At 33.8% G+C, this 25,712-nt stretch overlaps 2 protein-coding genes across 2 annotated transcripts; one reads left to right on the forward strand and one right to left on the reverse strand.

Moving 5' to 3' along the window:
• The first annotated feature begins 4,644 nt into the window (after window positions 1–4,644).
• LOC126696514 (4-hydroxybenzoate polyprenyltransferase, mitochondrial-like) lies at window positions 4,645–11,677 on the forward strand. The gene is made up of 9 exons (XM_050393238.1): window positions 4,645–5,072; window positions 5,164–5,299; window positions 7,423–7,544; window positions 8,637–8,706; window positions 8,834–8,983; window positions 10,165–10,300; window positions 10,464–10,560; window positions 10,712–10,783; window positions 11,004–11,677. Exons 1-8 carry the CDS (start codon window positions 4,645–4,647, stop codon window positions 10,779–10,781), a joined length of 1,209 nt encoding a protein of 402 aa, XP_050249195.1. The 3' UTR covers window positions 10,782–10,783; window positions 11,004–11,677.
• A 1,901-nt stretch (window positions 11,678–13,578) lies between these two features.
• Window positions 13,579–18,850, reverse strand: LOC126697182 (protein SEEDLING PLASTID DEVELOPMENT 1-like). Its single transcript, XM_050394070.1, has 9 exons — window positions 18,054–18,850; window positions 16,818–17,032; window positions 16,169–16,319; window positions 15,875–16,066; window positions 15,467–15,629; window positions 15,099–15,340; window positions 14,577–14,753; window positions 14,332–14,493; window positions 13,579–14,043 (listed from the first exon to the last, which is right to left on the reverse strand). Exons 1-9 carry the CDS (start codon window positions 18,522–18,524, stop codon window positions 13,741–13,743), a joined length of 2,076 nt encoding a protein of 691 aa, XP_050250027.1. The 5' UTR covers window positions 18,525–18,850; the 3' UTR covers window positions 13,579–13,740.
• Window positions 18,851–25,712: the final 6,862 nt, after the last annotated feature.

The following is a 25,712-nucleotide window of genomic DNA, read 5'->3' on the forward strand; positions in this document are numbered from 1 at the left end:
AAGTAATAAGCTTGATACGAGCTTGATGATATACTTGTGTTGGATCTCAAGCTCGAAGCATGATATTGAGTTCCAGCTTGGCTTGACTAATATCAAGCCAAGCCAAACTCAAACTTTTATACTTTATAACAGGCTCAAACTTGAACATGATTTGCAACCTTGATTCAAGCTCAAGCCATGCCTAAGCATTCTATCTTTGTTGTCGACTTGAGTTTGAACATTTATTACTTAACAAAGCTCTGCTCATTTATAGCCCAACTCATCACACCTCCGTCACAACAAAAGTCACAAATTAAATTAAACCCTCCATTTGGTTGATCTGTCAATGTTTAAGGATATATTTGGTAAACTGTAATAAGCACTATAATATAATAGTTATTCCAATAGTTTAGCTATTCAATAATTTGGTTATGTTTTTATTACAGAGAATAGTCATTCCTTATGAATAACTATTCTTTAAAAAAATGAATAATTATTCATTTCTAAAAGGGTTGTAATAGCTATTCCTTGGTAGATATATTAATTTCTAAAATTAATATATTTCAAAACAAACAAACAAACAAACTTTTCATGTGCACATAACAATTATGAAAATAAAAACTCATAAAAAATAACTAATATCTTTTTCAAATTTTAAAAATATTATTTTTTATGATATATAATTATATGAGTAAGATATTTCCTAAAATATATCTTAAGTTTAATTTAAAATGTTTTTATTCTATTGTCTCTAGGGTTCTATGATTGCATTGTCACCAAACAAATGAATAGTAATAACTAGCCTCATCACACATGTTTTGCACGTGCGATGAGGCTTTTTTTTTTTTTTTTACTGTCATAATTTTTCATTCATTCCAATTTAAGGCTTACGCATTTTCTCATTAATATTACGCATTTAGAATTTATAAGTGGATAAAACAATTTGAAAATCAACCGGAGAGTGGTCTTATTTTTTAGAATTGTATTTTTATCGGATTTTGCTTTAGTTTTGTCTCTACTTAAATATAGGGGTATAAAGGCATTTTTAAACTAAAAAAATGAGAATCTCAAATAGGGAAACTCCTTAAATTGTAGTATAGATTATAGAATATAATTATATGAGTAAAATATTTCCTAAAATATATTTTAATTTTAATTTAAAATGCTTTTATTTTATTGTCTCTAGGGTTTTATGATTGTGTTGTCACAAAACAAATGAATAGTAATAAGTAACCTCATCACATGTGCTTAGCGCGTGCGATTAGGCTTTTTTTTTTTTTTTTGGTGTCATGATTTTTCATTCATTCCAATTTAAGATTTACACATTTTCTCATCAATATTACACATTTAAAATTTATAAGTGGATAAAGTAATTTGAAAATCAACTAGAGAATGGTCGTATATTTTTAGGCAATATTTTAGTGGGAGTTATTGAATTATCTTTTAGTTTTGTCTATACTTAAATATAGGGGTGTAGGGCCATTTTTTAACCCAAAAAAATAAGGACCCCAAATAGAAGAACTCCTTAAATAGTAGTATTTCCTTAAGATAGTATAGATAATTACATTATTGCGTCTTGTATTCCTTGTAATACCTATTCCTATTCCTATTCTTATTCCTTTTTTTTTAATGACTAAATTCCTATTCCTATTCATATCTAATTACAGCTACTCCTTTTCTATATTACTATTTAAGGGACTTCCTCTGTTTGGACCAGTAAAATTACATTTTTAACTTCTAAATAACCCACTACAGAATAACTTCACATCTACTAAACCACTACTAAAATTCAAATTTGCAATAACCACTCCTATTAAAATACAGCAATCAACTATCTTCTTCTTTTCTTTCTTTTTTCAAATCTTTTTGCAAGTTCTTTTTTTTTTTTTTTTTTTTTCCCTCCTTCACTATAAGTTGGTCTTTAAAAAGATAAACAAGCACATCAACAACACAAACACGCACACAGAGTTAGGGAAACTGAGAAGAAAGTGAGTTTGTAATTGTTCTCTAAACCTTTAAAAAAGAAAAACAAAAAAAGAAATGGTACAAGTTCTTCTTCAGTCATCACCACTACTCCTCCAATGTTGTTCCTCTTCTTCTCGTCCCATTCCTAGGTAATCATCCAACAGTTTTCGCTTTAAAAACTTGCAATTTTCATGCACCAAACTTATCTTCTTCCTAGTTTCTTTGTTATTTTTATCCTTTTCTTTTTTGGGTTGTTTTTATTTCTATGTGTTTTGTTCATGTAAGAGAGAAGAGATTATGAAATTGGATATGAGGAAATTAGTGAAACAGAGAGAATTTGTGAAAATAAATCAAATTTGATTAGGAATGGTGCAATGTGAAATGGTTAGTCATCTTTTTTGTGAATCTGTTTTAGTAAATGTGGGAAAATGAGTTGGGTATTGATGATCAATGCATATAGACTATGTTTCAATGCTGTTTTCTTTTTTCATTTTCCTAGTCTCAATTTTTAGGAATTTTTGTGTGGAAACAGTTAATGATGGCTGGTGAGTTTTTTTATTTTTATGTAAATGGAATAGGTTGAAGGTAGTTTAGAATTTGGTGGACTAGATTTTGATATTCAAGTAGGACTAGGACAAAATCAATGGTGACAAGTCAAGTGTGATTGATATTTGGAGTGCACCATCTATGAGGCACTTAAAGGTGTGAAGTTTTCACATAAATTTTGGGTGTACTCTATGTTTTTACTTGGGCTTTGGAGAATTCAAGCCACACGAAAAAACCAAAACCTATAAAGCAGAGAAAAAGCCACACGAAGAGGTAAAGACTTATTCCTAGAGAGTTCTCTTTTAGTTTAGGTTTGATTATTATTGGTTCTAACTTTCAATTTTCATATTTGTTTGATTACTATTGGTTTTAAGTTTCTATTCATAGTTTCAATTGATTTTGCGATATTTCATATTTGCTTTGTGTTTTTGCTGTGTTTTTGCTTTCGTTTGTTTATATATATATATATATATATATATATATAATCAAATTATTAAAAAAAAAAAAAAAAGTCATTCTTTGGCTAGTGGCGGCTATAGGATTATTTTTAAGGGTGGTCATTATTGACCAAAATTTAATAAAAAGAGAACTTTATATATTGACCAAAACACACACAATTTGACAATTTTCTTATAGGAATTTTCTTATTTTGAAATCTTTGCATGATAATCTCATTATTAATGTTGCAAGTTACATTTCTTTCAAAAATTTATTGGGATTTTTCTTTTTGTTTGTAAGGACCTATTATATTGTTAAAGTGGCCAAAATTTAAAAATAAAGTTTGGCTACAAACTTAGTTGTAGTCTAAGACTACAACTCTCACTAAACAAATTAACATGATTATATATTTTGAAAATCTAACCATTGAATTGTATATTCTTTATATTCTTAAAACACATGTCAAATTTCATGTCAATTGGATGTTATTTATTATTTGATCTATAAACTTAAATTTTTATGTAATTTTAGACTACAAAAACTCAAAATTTAAATATTTTATTGATGACGTAACTATTGATCTTTGATTTTCTTGAAAATTTGCAAGTATGGAGGATATAAGAAGAAAATGTAATCCAATGGTGAATTTTTCACAATTCACATCCAATAAAAAAATATTGAGTGAAGTTATAGTTTTAGTCTACAATTAAGTTTTTTTTTTTTTGAGGGGAAGTCTACAATCAAGTTTGTTGTCAAATTTTGTCAAAAAGTTAATTATATTGGGTCTAAAAAATTTTAGGGTGGTCACAAATATTTTTTAAGGATAATAAAATTATAAATTTTTTAAAATTTACATATAATAATTAATTGTTTTGCCAAGTCAGGGTGGTCTTGACCACCTTAAACTACATGTGAAGCCACCAATGTCTTTGGCTACTTCCCAAAAACATTCATAAGTTGCTGCTTCCGGGATGTAGTTTTTTGGTTATTAGTTCTTTTGACTGTATTTCAAAAGTTATTTCTTTTTCTATTTTTCTCAGGCTAGGTGTTTGCTATGCCGGAGGTCATACTTTCTATACATTTTTCTTTGTTTGATATTCAATATATTCTATCTTTTCTCTAAAAAAAAAAAGTCCTTATTCATTTATTTATATATGAGTTAGAGAATGAATTGGAAACATACACTTTGCACCAACAAAATTATAAAGTTTGCTCTTTAAAAAAAAAAAAAATTAATTAAAATATTTGGTTTATTCAAATTTCAAAGTAATAATAACCTTAAATTTAACTATTACTCATCTCTTATCATCTTTTGCTCAAAAAAATAAATAAATAAATAAATAAACTATTACTCATCTCTCTCTCAGGTTGATGTATGTATAATAGGGCATATTGGAATGAAATATTAGATAAGTTTGAGTAGAAGACTTTACAAGAATTATTGTATAATTCAAACCTCACATGAAGTAGTTGTTATCTAAGAAATTATTATAAAAAATAAATTTCATCACACTCCTAGTTTTTTTTTTTTTTTCATTGAAAATGTAATAATCTCAAATTGTAATAAATGCTCTAAGCCTCTTAACACACATACGAGTACGTGCATGCCTCAAAAGCTAGTGTTTTTTTACTGAGTTTCTATTTGTATTCCTGTATAATTACCGTTATAAAGGTTTAAAATTCCTTACGAAACAGCATCTATGCAGAGGAACAAAAATGGCGCGGTATTTGGCGGGCGGAGCATTGCGTACGCGTAGGCTTCAGAAATCCTCTCTTTCTACTTCTTCCTTCTATCTCGCTCGCTCCATCTTCAATCCCTTATCTTCTCCTCCTCCTCCTCCTCCTCCTCCTACTACCTTTTACAAAATCCCAATCACTAATCCTAATTATCCCAACACCTTCACTCCCACCTCTGAAGTTTTCAAATTCGGTCGGGATTTTCGATCCTTTGCCCACATTTCAACAAGCAGCGTCGAGGAAAAGAACAATGATGATGGTGATCGATCCAAGGCGGCGGCAGCAGAGGTGGTGGTGTCTTCTTCTTGGATTGACTTGTATTTGCCGAAGCATGTTCAACCTTATGCTCGTCTCGCTCGCCTCGATAAGCCCATTGGGACTTGGCTCCTTGCTTGGCCTTGTATGTGGTAAGTAACCAAAAAAAAATGCTTGATTGCTTTCAATTCAATGAATTGGATAAATATGCAATTCATTTCATGTGGAATTGGTTTGGTTCAGGTCGATTGGCTTGGCGGCAATTCCGAGACATTTGCCTGATTTTAAGATGATGTTGCTGTTTGGCTGTGTATCTTTGATTTTTAGGGGTGCTGGATGTACCGTAAATGACCTCATCGATCGCGACATTGATACAAAGGTAGTATCATATGATGCAATTTTTCATTTTATGTTTGTGGTGGGTGGTTCTGAGCTTGAGCTTTAAGTATTGTCATTTTGCAAGTACATGTACAAGTAATGTAGAGAAAACCCACATAACATATAGACCAAAGAGAGAGCAATAGAGATCAAAAAAAAATCGTCAGGGCTAGGTAGCTAGCAAAATGACTGAAATACATTGGCACACTTTTATTATAAGAAAGCACTAATTAGAATTAAATTTAGCCTTTTGGAATTTCAGCCATCCAAAACACCACAATTAGAAGAGGGTTTCTTGGCATGAGATAGAGTGAATTCTTTCACTATTGGATGTGCTTCCAGATGGTATCAATGGGTTCTTGGCATGAGAGTGAGAGATTAACGGAGGGTTAAATGATCTTTTGAACTCAATCTTTGTTTTCCTAATTAAGTAATAATTTTAATATTTATGCATTCTATAGTCAGTAGTTGGCCTATGTTCATGTACCATTGATGCTACTTGATGTATACGGTATACCATAGCACTCAATTAAGTGAATCAACAAATATTTTCTTTAGGACGACTAGATCTTTAGGATGCCTTTGACTATGCAGGAGTGTCAATTCGGATTAGCGTGTTGGGTTCGTATCGTGTCAAAGTAGGGGTATTTGACTAAATGGTTCAACCCTAATCCGACCCATTTAATAATCGTGTCACGATCCTTCAACTCTAACCTGACCTATTAATAAGGCGGGTTGACTTGAGATGGGTTGACTTGACCCAACCCATTTGACACGCTTAATAAACGAGTCATGTTAGGTTGACACGAATGTAACACAACCCATTTCAACCTGCATAATATTAAATATAACATCCATCTAGAAATAATTTTTTTTACATCCCAAAAAGTAGTGCATACACTTCAAGTCTTCAACCTACATTCAAAATAATATAGTTCAACAAAAATATAACATTCATCTAGAAAATAAGTTTTTTACACTCCAGAAGAAATGCATACACTTCAACCCAAATTCAAAATAACTAAGTTTAACAAAAATAAAATAACTTAGTTCAACAAAAACATAATATCATTGGAACTCGTCAAATGCTAAGTATCAATATTGATAGAATTTGAGTAAACAGTAGACTAATCCTGACCATGACCACGATTATCATCCATAGATTCTTTGTTGATGTCCAAATTCATAACATCTTCCACAAGCTCATCCAAGTTCATTTGTGCAAGTTCTATGCCATAAAAAAGAAAAAGAAAAGTATTAGTAGTTCTAGGGTCTGTAAAGTTTCAATTTCCAGTTATATCCCTTGTAAATTTTTGTAATTACTCACTTTTTTTTTTAATTTAAAATATATGTTGGATATAAAAGGTATTTGACAAATCTAAAATAAAATAAATATTTATTTGTTATACGAGTTAAACGGATTGTGTTAAGTGAGTCATTTCGGGTTGACACAAATAAATTAGCGTGTCAAACGTGTCTATTGCGAGTTATGCGGGTTGACCCGCTTATGACATGTTTCTTATCGTGTCGCTTTCAGGTCGATCCGTTTATGACCCAAACCCGAAAAAACCCGTGTCAGGTTCATGTCGTATTCACGGGTTGGGTCGAACATTGACACCCCTATAATGATGTTATCAATGGTTTTAACATCAATGACCTACCTTAAAAAAATTTAATACTTATTTTTTTTTTGTGCATGTGATTTAGTGCCTTGAAAATTCAAACCACATGATTGGATTTTAGAAAAATATTAGGTTTTGGCATTTATTTTAGGGTCTAGTTAACGGGTGTCTTAAGAAAATTTGTTAATAGACCATTTTAGAAAAATTTGACACTTTTATAGAAAACATAAAAAGTTATTAAAAATTAAAATAAATAAATTACTTTTTTCTTTTTCCATAAAAAGTTTTTAAAATTATTTCCTAAATCAAAGCATCAGTTAAATTTTCCCTTTATTTTATAGTTCTCTAGTCCTTGTTAATTGACACTCCCATCCGTACAACTGTTCCTTATCTTTATATGATTGATAACAAAATGAAACTTAAGGATATTTTGATCTGAATCTCGATAGATCATTCTTCCTTCAACTAGAGCATTTTTATAAAAGAACTCTCTGTAATGCAGGTGGAACGTACAAAGTTGCGACCAGTTGCAAGTGGTATTTTGTCACCATTTCAAGGGCTTTGTTTTCTTGGGTTTCAATTGCTTTTGGGTCTTGGGATTCTCCTTCAATTGAATAATTATAGGTTAGTGTTGTTTTAATCTGCCTTACTTGAGTTACTCTGATGAATCACCAACTTTTGCAACATTTGTGACCATTTTGTTTTCTGAATTGAGAGCTATCAAGTCATCATTTGAGCAGGATCCCACAAAAACAATCAGTGGGATTTGTTGCTTCATTTCAACAAATGTTCCTAAAATGAATTTATATTTTTACCTTTTAGACTTATTTCTGTAGAGCGAAAATTGATAGCATGGTTAGGCAACAAATATGCATAAAACTACCAATGCAATTAATGTAATCTTACGTCTTATTCACCATCAATATAAAGTTTTTGGCAAATCGATGAATATTTTGTCAAATTCAAAAGTTAGAACAAGATTCAACTTGGTTTACTAAGCATGTACAACCCGCCATGCAAACTTTTAGCTTGCTTGCATGTAAATACTTTCTTTTTTCTTTTAATGCACGTAAATACTTTGATCTACGACATTAAATTTCTATTTCAACAATCTAAAGTAGTTTTCTGACCATGTGAGCCCTTAGTGTTCAGCACCATATGGGAGATAGGTTTGCACTACTAGAATTATACTTTGTTTTGGTAAGTTATAAATTTATTCAAAAGAGGTGATTGTTCAAATATATTGTGTACCAAACCACTCCCAAAAATTTACAATCTCAGATTCAATAAATCTAAGAATTCTAAAACAGAACATAGTTGAATGCACACTCCAGTATGTTCAATGGTGAACTATCAAATTCCAGAAAAGGGTGTTCTCGTTGCGTTTTGTGAAGGAAGAGAGCATTGATGCAATTTTAAAGCTTAAGCACTTTGTGAAATAAATCAAAATCATTGCAATGATAATTTACTCTGATCATTGATCTGGTGGAAGCTAGCAATGAGTTTATCAGCTTTCCAAACTGAATGGTTTCAAGTTTGTTTTCAAGGTCTTAATTCTACTTTTTTACTCTCTTTGTGAAACCTAGTTAAACAATGCTGCAAAGGGACAACAGTTTTTTTGTGTAAATTGTGAATTTTCTTCTTCTTCTCATTTTTCTTTTACAAATTTTCTTTGTAAATCTAATCAAATTAATGTGGCTCATTTATTTCTACCAGCTGCATTTTGGGGGCTTCATCCTTGTTGCTAGTCTTCTCCTATCCTCTCATGAAGAGGTTTACATTTTGGGTAATGATGTTTACATGTCTGTTTCTGCTAACATATGCAAGTATAACATTGTTTCTTTCTTTCATTTGATGATCAATTTCATGAAGTTTAACTAATATTCTGATTAAGTACAACTTTGTCACTGCAGCCTCAAGCCTATCTAGGTTTGACCTTTAACTGGGGTGCTCTATTAGGCTGGGCTGCGGTTAAAGGAAGTCTGGATCCAGCTATAGTGCTCCCATTGTACATTTCTGGAGTATTTTGGACTCTTGTGTATGATACGATATATGCACATCAGGTACTATTATATATCTTTTCGAGGTTGTGATCTCATTTCCTTTTGCCTCTTTCTCTCCAATTGCTCCATGTCACTGTATTGACTTGTACGAGCCATTTAGAACAAGATTTCTTAGGACAAAGTCTTTTCTCATGGTTTTTGTCAGTTGTATTTTATTTTACTTTATTTTTTGCTCTTTTCTTTGACAGATAAATTGGTATCTTGGTGTTCCCTTAATCTCATCTAGGCTGAAGAAAGTGGACTATTTTAGTTTGCATATTTGCATAAGAGCCATTATTATTTTGATTTCATCTAGCATTCAGCACTTCCATATTTTTTATTATTATGAAGTAGACAGTTTTTATGTATTGTTTTAAGGGGGTTCCATTGTTAGTTTTTGGTTAATGCATATGCACCTTTTTTGTTGCTCTGGTTGTATCTACTATACATCCTCAGCTAATAATACTTTTAGTTATATAACCTTTAAACATTAAAAAGAGAATGGCATTGAAAAACTAGATTTTTTTTTTTTTTTTAGTTTTGAAAAAACTTGTTTGAATTTTAAATTTTTGGTTAAATAATGAATTTGGTCCTCCCAACTATAGGGTAAGGTTCAATTTGATCCCCTCAACCATTGATTGTTTCAAATTAGCCTCTCAGCTATTAATTGTACCAATTTAATCCTCAAACTTTCAAAACTAAGTCAATTTCATCCTTGATTTTACTATCCTTTAAAATTTTAATGAATATAGTTAATGTGAAAAATGGAGCACAAGTTAAAAGGTTATGATAGAAAGTGTAAAAATTTTGAACTCCAATCAATTTCAACTATTATTTCATTAAAATTTAAACAGATAGGAGATGCAAGGATGAAATTGACTTGATTTTGAAAGTTGAGGGACTAAATTGAAAGAATTAATAGTTGAGGGACCAAATTTCTCTTTACCCAATAGTTGGAGGACCAAATTAATTATTAAATCTAAATTTTTCACATCAAAAAAAAAAAAAAATCTAAATTTTTTATTCATTGTTTTTTATCTTATGGTGTAATTTATTGGTAAGAAGAAACTTAATCTGTTGTGGCTTTCTTGATCAGAAATAATTACTATAATTTAAGGGTTTGTGGTTTCCAAGATCTGCTGGGTTGAGTAATAGCACTTCTCCTTACTATCTAATAAATAATGCTGTTAACATGCATTCAGGATAAAGAAGATGATTTGAAAGTGGGTGTTAAATCTACAGCTTTGAGATTTGGGGATTCAACTAAGGAGTGGATTACTGGGTTTGGAATTGCATCCATCAGTAGTCTTGCCCTCTGTGGCTATAATGCTGGGATTGGTATGTGCTCTATATTCTGTACCTGCAACTCTGTGTTAACAATTGTGCTTATAATGGATTTAATTTTGGGATTGGGATTTCTATTTTTCTGTATTTGCAATTTCCTCTTAAAAGTACTTGGCTTATAGTCTTTTTTTATTTTGGGGAAAAAATTGTGGAGCAGGGTGGCCATATTATGCATTTCTGACAGCTGCATCTGGACAATTAGCTTGGCAGATATGGACGGTTGACCTATCATCACGTGCTGATTGCAATAGGAAGTGTGTAATTTTATTTTAAGACAATTTACTTATAAAAATAATTAATAATGAGTCTCAATTTGTTTGTTTTAAGAAGTTCTCTTTCTTCTTTGTTGATCTTTGACCACTACCAGCTCATCTTTTTTATTGAATTGTCTTTGCTTGTTTTCAGATTTGTTTCCAACAAGTGGTTTGGTGCTATTATTTTCAGTGGGATCTTATTTGGAAGAATTTCATCATAGTGGTATGGTTTCCTTTTCTATAAAAGATGATACCTGATATAAACTTCAAATCTAATTATTCCCTGCTCATGTCACATTGATTACATGATGATCCCATTGATAAATATCCCATTTGGGCATTACTTGTGTATGCATCTCTGGTTTTTTTTTTTTTTTTTTTAGCCTCATCCTGCATAAAAAAGCACGGATGTTTGAATATGTTAAATTTCAAATGATTCACAGGGACACTGTATATTGGATTTGCAGGGAACGAAGGCTTCCAAATTGAATAAATGGTTGAGCAGTTTAAGTTCATTTAAAACAATAGTAAGCTGCTCTCTCTCTCTCTCTCTCCAAGACACACGTGTGCACACACACATACATGAATATACACTGAATTGATAGACTTGAATAGGTGTTCGTGGGTCAGTTCAGGTTGGTAACATATTGACCCGCTACTGACCGATGGGTATGGTGAAACCACCCACCCAATGGGATCATTGGGTTGGGTTGCATGTTAGAAAAAACCAATCTTGATTCTTGTTTGGATGGTGTTCAGAATTATCTTCCATTGAAATGCATGGTTTAGGTGGACTTTTTAGTACAAAATTACTTGAGGTTCAAACCAGACTAGATGGTTCAACTGGGAACTAGGCCCTAAACCGGTCTAGTAAAAACCAGGAACCGATCCCTTTTTAGGTTCTTTGACCATTCTTGTATTTAAAACCATGGTTTTTTTGTTTGTTTTGTTTTTGGGATGAGATTTCAAAGTAGTCAGTTTACAAGAAATTTGAAAATTTTAAACATTGTCGAATATTTGGACCATTTAGCTATATCAAAGATGGAAGACAGAGCTGCAACATGCCTTCTGTTAGTCCAAGTGATTGGCTCTGAGTCCATTATATTTCAGATTTATTATTGATTATTATTTTTATTTGAATCAGCTATGGGCTGCTTTTTCAGACATTTGGTGTTGATGATAAATGGTTGGGGGATGGATCTTTGGGAAAGTTTGACAGAAAATTGAAAAGAGAAGAGTGGTATGTATGTAAAGCCCAATTGCTTTTAATTAGAAATTGGGGGAGATTCTAAAGTGGACTTTTTAAAAGTCCAGCTTTGGAAATTTTGTGGTCATCGTAAAATTATATTTTAGAGAGTTGCATGGAATCTATGGATACTGTTGTAAGATTCATATTTTTTAGAGAGCTGTATGTGTACTGCTGTAAGATTCATTTTTATGGATACTGTATTTGTTTTCTGTTTTTTTTAGAGAGCTGTACGGATACTGATGTAAGATTCATTTTTATGGAGAAATATAGATGGGATGAAAATGGTATACTTCAACATTATTTTTTCTAATATATGGTTAAAAGTAATGTGACTTGCCTTTAGGAGGGTTATCCCAATACAACAAGCCGGAATTTAAAAAGTGCATATGTTTAGATTGTATCACTATGATTATAAAAAAATAAAAAGACTATCACGAATGCGGTAGAAGTTGTTAAGGGCACACAATTATGTGAGGCACATTTGGTAGTCATTTCTTTTCTTCAAAGGTCACATTCCAATAAATTGCGGAAGTTTTATCACCAGATTGAAGATTGTGGACTTGCAATGCTAGAGCCGGCTCTATTTCTCTGGTGCAAGAAATTAATGTGGAAATGCTCAAATAACCCGTATTCGATTTTAGATTTCCATAATAAATGTGTCCATCTATTTGTTGGTTATGGGTATAAATACGGTTCATTGGATGGTGATTAGATTAAAGGTTCCTTTTGGAGGTTATATAATCAAATAACATTTTCCTAGCTTTAAATATTCTAGATTCTAGTCTCTGCTTAACATGTTTGAGCCGAAAATTTCTATCATCCAGTTCCAAAGTCTGGAAAATCATTCCCCCTCTTTTTGTTAGGGGAAGTGACACAAATCTAATATTGTTTTAACGCAGCTTAAATAGTCTCATTCATTATAAATGTATTTTTATGAAAAATTTTACCTCTATATATTAAAAGGATTCAGAAAGTTAGTTATTGTCTTTTTGACTTCCAAAAATACCCCTAATTTAATTAACTTATCATTATTCTTAAAAACAAAAATGAGGTTAAAACTATAAATTGACAAAAAATAAAAACAAAAAATCTACCCATGTCTATAAAACTACCCCATGTTCTATAAAACTTCTCACTACCCCATCTACACAACCAAAACTACCTCATGTTCCTAAAAATAAATAATAATAAAAAATAAAAAATAAAAAAACCTACCCCAAGTTCCTATTAAAATATATATATATATCTAAAAAAGAGAGCCTCATTACATGTACAAAGCATGTGTGATGAGTCTAATATGTTTTAATGGTCTGTCTTATTTTAATAATTATATGTTGTTTTGTCATTTTTTTCTCTTTTACATCTTATTTTTTAACATATCTAACTAAAGTGGAGCAGTATCTATAAAACTACCCCATGTTCTATAAAACTTCTCACTACCCCATGTACACAACCAAAACTACCTCATGTTCCTAAAAAAAAAAACCCGACCCCAAGTTCCTATTAAAAATATATATATCTAAAAAAAAAAGCCTCATTACATGTACAAAGCATGTGTGATGAGTCTAATATGTTTTAATGGTCTGTCTTATTCTGATAATTATATGTTGTTTTGTCATTTTTTCTCTTTTACATCTTATTTTTTAACATATCTAAATAAAGTGGAGCAGTATTTATTCCTCTTCCTTGGAAAGAATGGTAAAGGAAAGATATGCTTATGAATCTCTCATTTCACTAGGTCGAAAAAAAAAGAAAAATGACACAATGCAGGGTAAAAAGCGCATTTCATATTTGGGAAATGAATACAAATTGCATTACATATTTGACAGTTAAATAATTACATGGTATGAGATACATAATTTGCACGTGTGCGTGAAATGACACACTAGTCAACCAATGATTGAATGTGTTACAATTGGAGACATGTCATATTATTCGGGCAAAAGGGGCAGCCTAGTAACACTTGTACCTCTGCCACTGCGAGTTAATGGTGTAGAATCTGCTTCTTTTCGAACACTTGAATGAGATTTAGGGGATTTGGGTAAATTTTTCTTGCTTAACCTTTGAGGGAGAATCTGCAGCCTTGGATTAAGCTCGGTACCAGAGTTCTCAGCAGCCAACTGATAGCTTTCCACAAGCTCAAGCTGCCGGGCAATAATTTCAGAGCGTCTAGGAAGAAGCTCCACTGGTTCTCCACCAGGAATCACAATATACTCAATTGCAAGTCGAACCTCCTGTCAGAAAAGAATGAAAGAGTACTAACAATTAAACATTTGCAAGCTATTACAATTTACACATGGTAAGATTACTTTAAAAGTTAAAAGTGGAATTGTTGTTTTTAGTGACCGTGTAAGTGAAGAGTGTGTCTCATGTATTGGATATATACATCTTCACTCTCAGATTATGTATTTTGACCAACAAACAGTTACTCCATTAAGACTTTAAAAGGATCAGCTAAATTGAAACGTTTCTGAACAGATGAAAACCGAAATGGAAAATATGCAATGAGAAAGGATTTGCACCTCCAATGCATCAATCTCTTCTAGGGATGGTTTTCTTTTTGGGGCATCATCTTCAATTTCAATGTCAAACAAATTATTGAATGGTTGCTTTGATACTGAGGAAAATGATTCCATTTCAAAGATCATGCGAACTGCCTTGACCATTTGTGCCATGGTATTTGACTGCAACAACAAATGTTAAATTATCTGCTAGGTGGAACTTTAATCTAATTTATTTGCAAAATAGATAAAGCAACAAGAGTTACCTTGATAACAAATACAGGCAACTGATGGAATTTTGCTATACCACGGATCCATGGGTTCTGCTTCATTTCAGAACTGGACGCCAAAATTGCATCTGCGGTTCCAATGTCATCAGTTACATCTATTTCATCCTCAAGCCCCATTACTGTTGCTACTTGTAGAAGATCAGCATCAAGGATCTGAAGACATCCATTCCAACCAAAAATAAAATGAGAAGTTTCATAACAAGTCTTCTGCCTCAGATAGTTTTTCAAGTATAAAAAATTATGCAGCTTCAAAATGGCTGCAGCTTCAAAATGGCTTTATGACATCTTAAGTCCCAAATGATATCAAACATTTTTACTAAGCATAGGCAGCTTCGGAAACAAGGAATAAACCAAAAACTTCTAAATTGGGAATTATTTTTACAACAATCTCATCTTCAATGAATGTAGATTCAATATTCCTCCATGTATTATTGACTGAAATTTATAGTGGGAGAACCAGGAGAAAAATGAATGCAGATATAAACTTGAGGAATTTACCTTGTAAGTATAGACACACACTGGTGAGCTCCGCTTCTTCACATATATACTAGTGCTCTGTTTTTTAGACCAACTGGGTGGATGACCTACTTCTTCCTCATCAGACTCTATGTCAGAACTTACATCTTTACCATCATTCATATTTGATTCTTCTATATGGCTTTTTTCAGGTAACAGAGTAAACTTCAGAGAATCATTATCATCAGCATCCATGTGACGGATTTCGAAGAGAGGAGATTTTCCTATCACCCAATAAAAATTCAACTTCAGATTAACTGTTGGCCTAAAAACTTCAACCCTCATACAAGTATGTGAACATTATATTACATAAGAATCAATTCAAATATTCCATAGAAAAAGCACAATACCTGCTAAGATGGCATCTACTGTGGCATCCAATCTGTGATGAACACGACACTCAGTTTTAGATATTATCTCAACAGCACATGTAAATGTTGGAGGCCCCTGCCTTTCAAGAATTGTCTTCTGCACTTTCCTCTTCCTCGCTTCCTCATCTCCAAGAGTTACACTCTGTGTTTAGATGAAGAACTAGTTTTGATCAATCAAAATTCCTTACTCAGCAAGGCTTAAAGTTGGTAAGATTCCCACACAAAGTAAATTGTGATGGAAATTTCTTATTTTATGGATTCCCATTCAGATATGATACCACAGTCTGGATCAACTTGCACTTTATGAGATTAACAGATGGGTTAACCTTACTAATTATAAATCCATATGAATGAATGTAGATTAAAACAAAAGGAATCACTTTGCACCTCTATGCCACCAACAAGGATCTGCAGAGAGGGGTTTTTTATTATGTTGTCTATAGTCATTCCATGTGCCGTTCCAACTAGCTGGACTCCTCTTTGAGCAATAGTACTGGCTGCCAGTGCTTCAAGCTCAGTTCCAATTTCATCAATTATAATGGTTTGAGGCATATGATTTTCAACTGCTTCAATCATAACCTGCATAGAAGTCAACCAAGAAAATAACATCACTGAAAAGGAGAACTTGTCAAAGTAACATTTGGAAAACACACAAACCATACAATTGAGTTCAAAGCTTACATTATGCTGCATATGAACATTAGGAACTTGCATCCTTCTTGCACGACCTATTCCTGCATGAGGAACATCTCCATCACCTCCAATCTCATTAGATGTGTCCACAATAACAACACGCTTCCTGTGTTCATCTGCCAACATTCTAGCAATTTCTCTGCACAAGCAAAGTGTCTTCAGATATTAAACAAGTGTATTCTTGATGCTTGTAGCCACAATAAAAGAAACGTGATAGAATAAAGCGTCAATTTCAAATGCTCATTGAATTTTGAATTCATCCTTTTTGTGTTCCTCTTCCAATGGAAGAACTTGAACACTACATAATAGAGATCATTATCATGAAAAAGCATGCAGCAACTAATTATAAGAGGATATGAAGAAACACAATGATGGCAAGCCAATGACGGGAAATTAGTCTTCCAAATTACTAAAAAGAACAAAATGTAAACCAAAAAAAAAAAAAAAAAAAGGCACTCTAGTAGACAACAAATATAAACATGGACAGGATATAGAGTGCATTGTTGGTGAGGATGAAAAATGGATCAACCAAAATTGCACACAAAAAGTTTGAAATTAAAAATCAATTCTTTAGACAGTTACCAAAATGATCATCAACTCAATAGCTTCATTTTACACACATCAGAAATGTAAGTACCTGATCAAGGTTGTCTTGCCGACCCCAGGAGGACCTATGACTAAGATGGAACCTCCCCCCTCAACTAAGTCACGTATTATCCCGGCACTTCCGGATACAGCACGACCAACCCGGCAAGTGAGGCCAATGATTTGCATTTTCCGATTCCGAATAGCACTTATACGATGTAAAGAATTATTAATACCCGAACGGTTGTCATCCGAAAAATCACCAACCTAATAGGATCAAGTAACTTTACATTAAACTCTCTAAACATCCACCTCCCCACAAATATCCTAAGTAATACAGCATACACATGTAATCCGAATAATAATTTATTATAAGAAGTTATCATCAATAATCAGCACAACCAATCACATAAGGGAAATACCAAAGGTACTATAAAATTTATACATGGGTCATGTTAACGGGTGACCTCAGGACAGGGCAGATGTTAATAAATCATATTTAAAAAGTTTTTTATCCAACTTTTAAGGAAAATATTAAAAACTGTCAAAAAAATCAATTGATTTTTTATTTTCCAATAAAAAGTTTCTAAAAATAATTTCTAAACTAATGGCTTAGGGCATTTCGTTTTTTTTTTTTTAATCTGACATGTCAAAATGTAGGTGATTAATGCCACATCAATAAAATAATAAATAAATCTTTTATCTTTTAATTACTACTTTTCTTGATTTGTTTTTAGAAGCTGACCCATCACCTTTTAGAGCTTGTAATAAAATTTGTAGTAAACCTCATCACTATCACACAAAATTTGACCATTCAATTAAATATAACATAAAAAGTGCTCTAAGCATATATTAGAGCATTCAAATCAGTCTCACTAATTTAATATTTCAGCAAAAATTTATCTAAACTCAACCAAAACAAGCCTGTATCAGAGTCACTAAATTAACTAAAGTTTCTAAATAAGATAGTCTCACTGCTACATGTAATGAGCCTCTATCCTCAGTACATTAAATTTCAATATTGATAAAGTATTGAGGCTGACTATGTGTATGAAAATAATAGGGAGCTAAACCAGTAAAAGTAGAGTTTTTTGGATTAGTTTAGCTATATATTTGAGGATACCGAAGTGAATGCTCTTAGTAGCTAAGTCACCATCTCTCTAAAAGTCTAAAATGCAGAAGCACCGAATGAAATACGTTACAAACGAAGCATTTTTATTTGCACGCAAGAATTCCAATGAGCTCAAACCTCCAAAAACAATGAAACAATGGAAATGACATTGATCACCTTAGATATCGCGTGCTTTAGATCTTCATGCTTTACGGGTTGCTCCGAGATGACCCAATCACCCGAAGGAAACCTCGCAAGAGGCTGCCTTCCCAAATCCATAACAACCTCAATAAGCTCCCCAATCTCCTCGTGCTGAAACAGCTCCCCCCTCATCCTCTGAGGCAGCAACTCGAGAAACATCTCGAGCTCCGACGATCGCGACGTCGAGGCCGAATTCGGCGAAATCGACGGCGACCCATTTCCGGGAAAGAAACGATCGGACGGTCTACGGATCTCCGGGGCCGCCGGTCTCGACGACGAAGCTATTACGGGACGCGCGCGACATGTTCGACGAAATGACGAAGAGAGAGCGGAGATGAAGTTTGAGGAGTTCTTGAGGTACGTGAGAGTCGAAGTTGGGATTTGGTTCGCTGAGTGCCATGATGTGTGCAGATCAATCAGCACCAAATGTGAATTCAAAGCTCTCATTCCTTTAAAAAAATTTGTGTAATTGTTTTTTTTTTTTTTTTCTTTTTTTCTTTTTCTGGTTAGTTTGGATAAAGAGAAGAAGGAACAGTCAGAGAATTTGGATGAAGAGAAGATTCGAAAGGATCTCCTCTGGGATTGGAGGGAGGGTGGGGCCAATAGAGAGAGGGAAAACAAGTTAGCTAACTGTTTAGCTTGGGCAATAATTGGTTGAACGTTGAAGTTGAACCACGTGGGGCTGCGAACCACACATGTTTGAAGAAGAAGAGCCGTGTTTAGCCATTTCCCTGTTTTGGCGTTTGGCGTATAATTTTCTTCAATTTTTTCAGAAAGAGAAACGCAATTTCCCTTAAATAATCTTTTTTTTTTTTTTTTGGGAAAAGGGGGGGGGGGGGGGGGGGTGTAATGAAACTAGAAGCTTTATTAATTAATACTAATTAATTACGTATAGAACAGGTACATGTCAGGTGGACTATTGATTGGGCTTAATGGGTTTTCCAACCTGAGTCTAAAAGACTAAGTTCCATATGCTGGCAGGACTGAATTGGAAAAATTATTCACACGGAACTTGAGTCTACCCTAAAGAAACAACAAACAAAAACGGGAAATGTAGGAAACTAGCATTAAAAAACTAACTATTCAGTTAGTTGGACCCGTTTGCAAACAATTTGTGGTTGTAACATCTCGAGCCTTAGAGGGTCGATTTAGGCCTCTAAATCGACCCTCTAAGCCTCGGTTTACCTGGGTTAACATGCGAAAATTCCACGTGGAGTACACGAGGAAATCGAGTGTCTGAGACTCGATTTCCGCGTGTACTCCACGTCGAAATCAAGTCTCAGAGACTCGATTTCTACGTGTTCTCCACGCAAAAATCGAGTCTATGAGACTCGGTTTTCTAAAGGTTAAACCGAGTCTCAGACAGTCGATTTTTACACTTTCAGAATCCCCACCTCTTGGTTTGTCTCTTTTGGACGCACATGGAATATCTGACCAGCCAGGCATTGGTCATGTCTGTTGGGCGCAGAGAATATCTGACCAGCCAGGCATTGGTCATGTCTTTTATGTTTTATTTTGAATGTGCAATGTTTTGTCTAAAAGCTTATAAAGAAAAATCTTTGGGCGTGAAGAATATCTGACCAGCTATGCATTGGTCATGTCATGCCCATTTTTATGTTTATTTTGAATGTGCAATGTTTGTCTAAAAGCTAAGAAAAAGTCTTTGGGCGTGCAGAATATCTGACCAGCTATGCATTGGTCATGTCATGCCCATTTTTATGTTTATTTGGAATGTGCAATGTTTGTCTAAAAGCTAAGAAAAAGTCTTTGGGCGTGCAGAATATCTGACCAGCTATGCATTGGTCATGCCCATTTTTATGTCTATTTTGAATGTGCAAAGTTTGAGCAGCACTGTTTTGGCATTGGTCATATCCGTGTTTTGTTTTTTGGGTGATTGGTCAGAAAAAAAAAAAAAACTCTCACACAACTCTCACACCTTCAGCAACTTCTATCACAGAACCTCTCTCAACAACTCTCACAAAACATCATACAAGTCTCATAAACTCTCATACATCAGCAGCAAAACATTGCTCCTCTCACTCTCATACAATCTCAGCAGTATATTTGCTCATCCTCATGTCAAGTAAGGGTCTCCTCCTCACTCTCTAGTTGGTTGTTTAGTGTATATAGCTGCTTTAAAAAGTGTTGCTTGCATTGAATTTGTCATGCCATTTCTTGATTGTATTAAAAAGTGTTGCTTGCTTTAAAAAGTGTTTGTATTAAATATTTATATTTGTTTCCTAATAAGATATTTGTTTATATTAAATATTTATATTTGTTTCCTGAGAAGATATTTGTTTGTATTAAATATGTATATTTGTTTCATAATATTTTTTTTTTTTTTGAGTAACCGGCGTGGAAGCCCAGGCAGGGCTCCTTATGTATATTAGTTGGTTGTTTAAATATGTGTATATATATTTATATTTATACAACTAAATGCAAATATAAATATAAATATATATTTATATAAATATATAGATTTATATTTATATTTATATTTATATTTATATTTATATATATATATATATATAAATATTTATATATTTATATATAATTATATATTTATATTTATATTTATATATTTATATATTTATATATTTATATATTTATATAAATATAAATATATGTGTATATTTATACAACCATATATTTATATTTATATATATATATATATAATTATATATATTTATATATTTATATTTATATATTTATACAACTATATATTTATATTTATATATCTATACAATTATATATTTATATTTATATATTTATACAACTATATATTTAAATATTTATTTATTTATATAAATATATAAATAATAGACACATAAGGAAAGAAAAAAGAAACAGGTTCAAAGAATTGTGCAACCTCCAACTTTTATGAAATTCCAACCATGAGAAAGACATTATTGAATACAGTAAAAGGTATGAAAATAATTGGGTCACCGGTCCAGTTGCACCTAATTAAGCAGCTAGCATTTTTCCATTTTCTGGATGACATAAAGCTGATGACATATTAGCAGATTCGAAACAAATTTACTGTCATGACGGATTTTTTATTGTATGATTTTTATGATTCAGAGTCAAAATTTGAGTTTGTATATCACATCTAGTATATTTCACTGTATATTAATGCCTTGATTTTCAAATTAGATGATATGTCTAATTTGATTGATCATGATCATATTCACATTAGTGTTTTTTTTTTTTTTTTTTTCTTTTGTCTGATGAACCCTGCTCTATGTTATTTCATTAATAGTAGTGTAATAGGGTATGCCATTAATTTCCATAGCACTGGAATGATGATATTTTTATTTATATTTTTGTTAGAGCTGAGTTTAAAATTTGTAATGGGGGTGAGTTTTGTTTTTAGTTTTTTTATTTGTTTGAGTACGAAATTATAATGATTGAGTGTGTTTGTATGTGATGTGGGGTGAGTATATGCAATTGTTACACTTTTAGATCCCTTGTAATTTTTGTACTTTGAGTAGATAGAAAAGGTTTTTTAATTCGAACATAAATGAAAGAGATAAAATATGTCACTAACATAAATTTCCTTGGCTTGGCTCTCTAATAGGTTCACAATCTTTGAAGAATATTGATATAAATGTATACTTCGGTGGACCCCTTCACAATCCTGAAGGGATTGACGGATTCCCATTTAGAGGGGAGGGTATCGAATGCTACTACATGATGTTACGTCGTAAGTTGAAGACGTTGAATGATTTGAAGAGGAAAATAATGGGCGACTTGAAATTGAATCCTGCTTGGTATGACATCAAGATTATTTATCGTTACCCACAAGAAGTCCTTCATGAACGGATAAATTATGGGTATATGGCGATCAAAGAAGATAAACATGTAAAGATGATGTTTAATAGGATCCAGAAAATGCCCCAAGTAAATGCTGCTGAGTTGTATGTAAGTTTGGAGGCGCCTGCAGATAACACTACTGAGGTGGTGCAAGAAACAACTACGGCTTTACAATTTACAGCCCTAGATGATGGATGCACTACAATGGGAGGGTATACGATGGGAGGGTATACTACACAAGAAACAACGATGGGAGGTTATACGCTCCCATCTCAAGATCATGTTGCTAATACTAGTGAAACCCTCTATCGTGAAGAGACACATTTAGAGGAGGAAGACGAAGACGAAGATCATGTTGCGAATGATGGTGAAAATGTTGAGGTTGTGGATGAGTACGAAGAGAGGATTGAGCAAGGCGACTTTGAGAACGATGTGGATGAACATGAAGTCATTCCCAATTTTGAAGAGGAAAATATGGAGGACCATGATGAAGGTGATGCAAATGATGATATTGGTGTCCAGTATAATAGAAATACGACCACTGGCTACAGACCTCCTGCTGAGTCATTCTACTCAAATACTTGGGAAGGTATGGTTGATCCTTCACGTCTTCAGATACCATTTGTCTCTACTTGGGAAGATGGGATGCATTTTTCTAAAGGGTTGACTTTTGCAAATAAAGATGCGGTGAAGCATGCATTGATAATATACGCAGCAAAGGATAATAGAAATTTTATAATCCGGAGGTCGACCAAATCGAAATTGTGCGCCGCATGTGTTGATGACAACTGCATGTGGTATGTTGGGGCATACATGAAGACTAAATTCAATGGTATGTGGATGGTTACGTCTTATGTGGGTCCACACACTTGTATACCCTTTGGCCTAAAAAGAGATGGTAGAATGATGGATTCGCATTTTGTTGCATCAGAAATTGTGGGAAAATTGCAAAAAAATCACACTACACGTATTGATGACCTATGGGAGATCATACGTACTAAGTATAATCATGAGCTTTCTTACTATAAAGTATGGGACGCAAAACAAAAGGCAATTGCTAAGATATTTGGGGATTGGGAGGAGTCTTACCAAAAGTTGCGAAAGTTGTTGTTGGCATACTTGGATGAGGACTCAGGTACCCAGTACAGCTATCACACCATACCTAGGCCACACGAAGGTACTGCGTTACTACGCTATGTATATTGGGCATTCGCTCCATGCATTGCTGCATTCCAATATTGCAGGCCAGTGATTAGTATTGACGGGACTCATCTGTATGGTAAATACAAAGGGGTATTGATGATTGCAATGGCAACCGATGCTAACCAAAAGGTTTTGCCTCTCGCCTTCGCTGTTGTGGACAAGGAGTCAGGGGCTAGTTGGGGGTGGTTTTTAGAGTGTCTCAGGATTTCCATAGAGCATGTCATACCTAACGATGGCATTTGTATTATTTCTGACCGACATAAAGGTATTAAATGTGCCATTCGAGAGTGGCCTAGACGTGAGGACGGAAGAGAACAGGTATATCATCGATATTGCCTTCGACATGTTGCTAGCAACTTCAACAGACACTTTGATAACCCGATTCTAAAGGCATTGGCCTTGAAAGCTGGATATGCGAGTAATGAAGCTAAATTTAAGTCCATAATGGAAACCATTAAGGAGGCCGAGATTAATTTACTGAGGGGTGTAGACCCTACTGATACGCGGATTGAACGTTATATGCCGTACACATATCTAGTGAGTGAGGATGTGGAGAAATGGACCCAGTCACATGATGGTGGAAGACGTTACGGGGCAATGACAACCAATATCTCCGAGTGCTTTAATGGGGTACTTAAAGGTGCCCACGGTTTGCCCATTGCTGCAATGGTTCATTTCACTTGGTGCAAACTTGTTGCATATTTCCACGATCGACATAAACAAATTACTTCTGATCTCTCTCGAGGTAAGCTGTGGAGTGATTATGCAATGGATATCTATAGCAGAAATGAGCAGAAAATTGCAGGACACACTGTGAGGAATTTTAATCATGCAGAGGGTGTATATCAGGTGGTTACCCCATACAATGACCATAGAGGTGGAGGGGGAAACCACAGTCATGAAGTGCGCATATTTGCTAGAACATGTGGTTGCAGAAAGTGGCAAAACTTGAAGATCCCTTGTTCACATGCAATTAAAGTTCTTCAAGATCTGCATCTCAATGCGACCAACTATATTGACCCATGTTACAGTTTGAACAACGCCATTCTCACATATTCACATAATTTTGTGGTACCAAAGTCAGAGTCTGAGTGGAGGGACGTTTCCGGACCACGATGGGTGCCTGACCCACTGCTGTTGCGGGGCACAAGTCGTCCTGTGAAGTCAAGAATAAGGAATGAAATGGATGAGGTACGGCGAGAACGGGGAAGCCAGAGGGAAGATCCGGACTTGAGGGAGACTCAACCGAGGCAACGATGCGGAGTGTGTCATCAAGAGGGGCATAACCATAGAAGTTGTCCCAATTCCCGTGGGGCATCGACAAGTGGTACTGCTATAAACTAGGCAAGTGCCCTCACTGTTTTTATATAATATATTCAGAATTTCATTTTGTTATAGTTCTTTGCATTTGGAAACTAATGACCGTATTTTAATTTTTGGCAGGCAAGCGGAAACTCGATTTTGCTAAGTGACATTGTACGTGGGACTTGTGGTTATCTTCTGTATGGACAAGTGCTAGGTGACTATGTAGAGTATGTTGTATCAGTATGGAGAAGTGCTTGGTGACTATGTAAAGTATGTTGTATCAGTATGGTTTAGTATGGACAAGTGGTAGGCAAATATGGGGACTATGTTGTATTTATTAGTTGTTATTTTGGTAATTGTTGAATGTTGTTGTAATTGAACTATTTGCTGTCTATTGTACTTGTTACTATAGTTGCGTTGTGCAGCTTTTGCCTCTAATGCCAGCAATTATATTACGGCTGGCATTAGTAGCTACTACTTTAAAGCACATTCAACCACAGGGCCCTCCTTTGAAGCATTTTGTTGCTAGTATTGAATGTATTTTGTCCGTTAATAGGGAACCTATAATGGGTATGAATAGTAACTGTTTGAATCCAGTTGTTTGCATATGATGTACGAGCCATTTACCAGTATCATATGCTTTGTATCTACTTGTTTATCGCTGCTCATGTTATGTGTTCTGGATCTAGTTTACTGCTGCAGGGGAAGGGAAACCAATTATGGTTTACTGCTGCACGAGTAGGTGCCAAAAACAAATAAAACACAAAAAAACCCCAGTAGAAATCGACTCTCAGAGAGTCGATTTCCATAGGAAATCGACTATAAGATAGTCGACTTCCACTGGGGGATTTTTTTTTTTTTTTTTTTAATCCAGTTGGGAACTAATTTCAACAGGCAAGTGAATAGGATTGAAGTGGACTAAAATAGACTGAATGAACCTAATAGACCGAATTGGACTGCAGTGAACCGAATGAACCTAAATGGACGGAATGGACCTAAGTGGACCGAATTGGACCAAAATAGACCAAAAGGACCAAATAGACTGAATTGGACCGAATTAACCAAAGTGGACGTAAGTGAACCAAATTAGACCGAAATGGACCCAAGTTGAAATCGACTATAAGATGGTCGACTTCCACTGGGGGAATTTTTTTTTTTTTAAATCCCAAGCATACACAATCAACAGGCAAGTGAATAGGATTGAAGTGGACTAAAATAGACTGAATGAACCTAATAGACCGAATTGGACTGCAGTGAACCGAATGAACCTAAATGGACGGAATGGACGTAAGTGGACCGAATTGGACCGAAATT

This window comes from Quercus robur, chromosome 8 (assembly GCF_932294415.1).
Source record: "Quercus robur chromosome 8, dhQueRobu3.1, whole genome shotgun sequence".
Classification (NCBI taxonomy): domain Eukaryota; kingdom Viridiplantae; phylum Streptophyta; class Magnoliopsida; order Fagales; family Fagaceae; genus Quercus; species Quercus robur.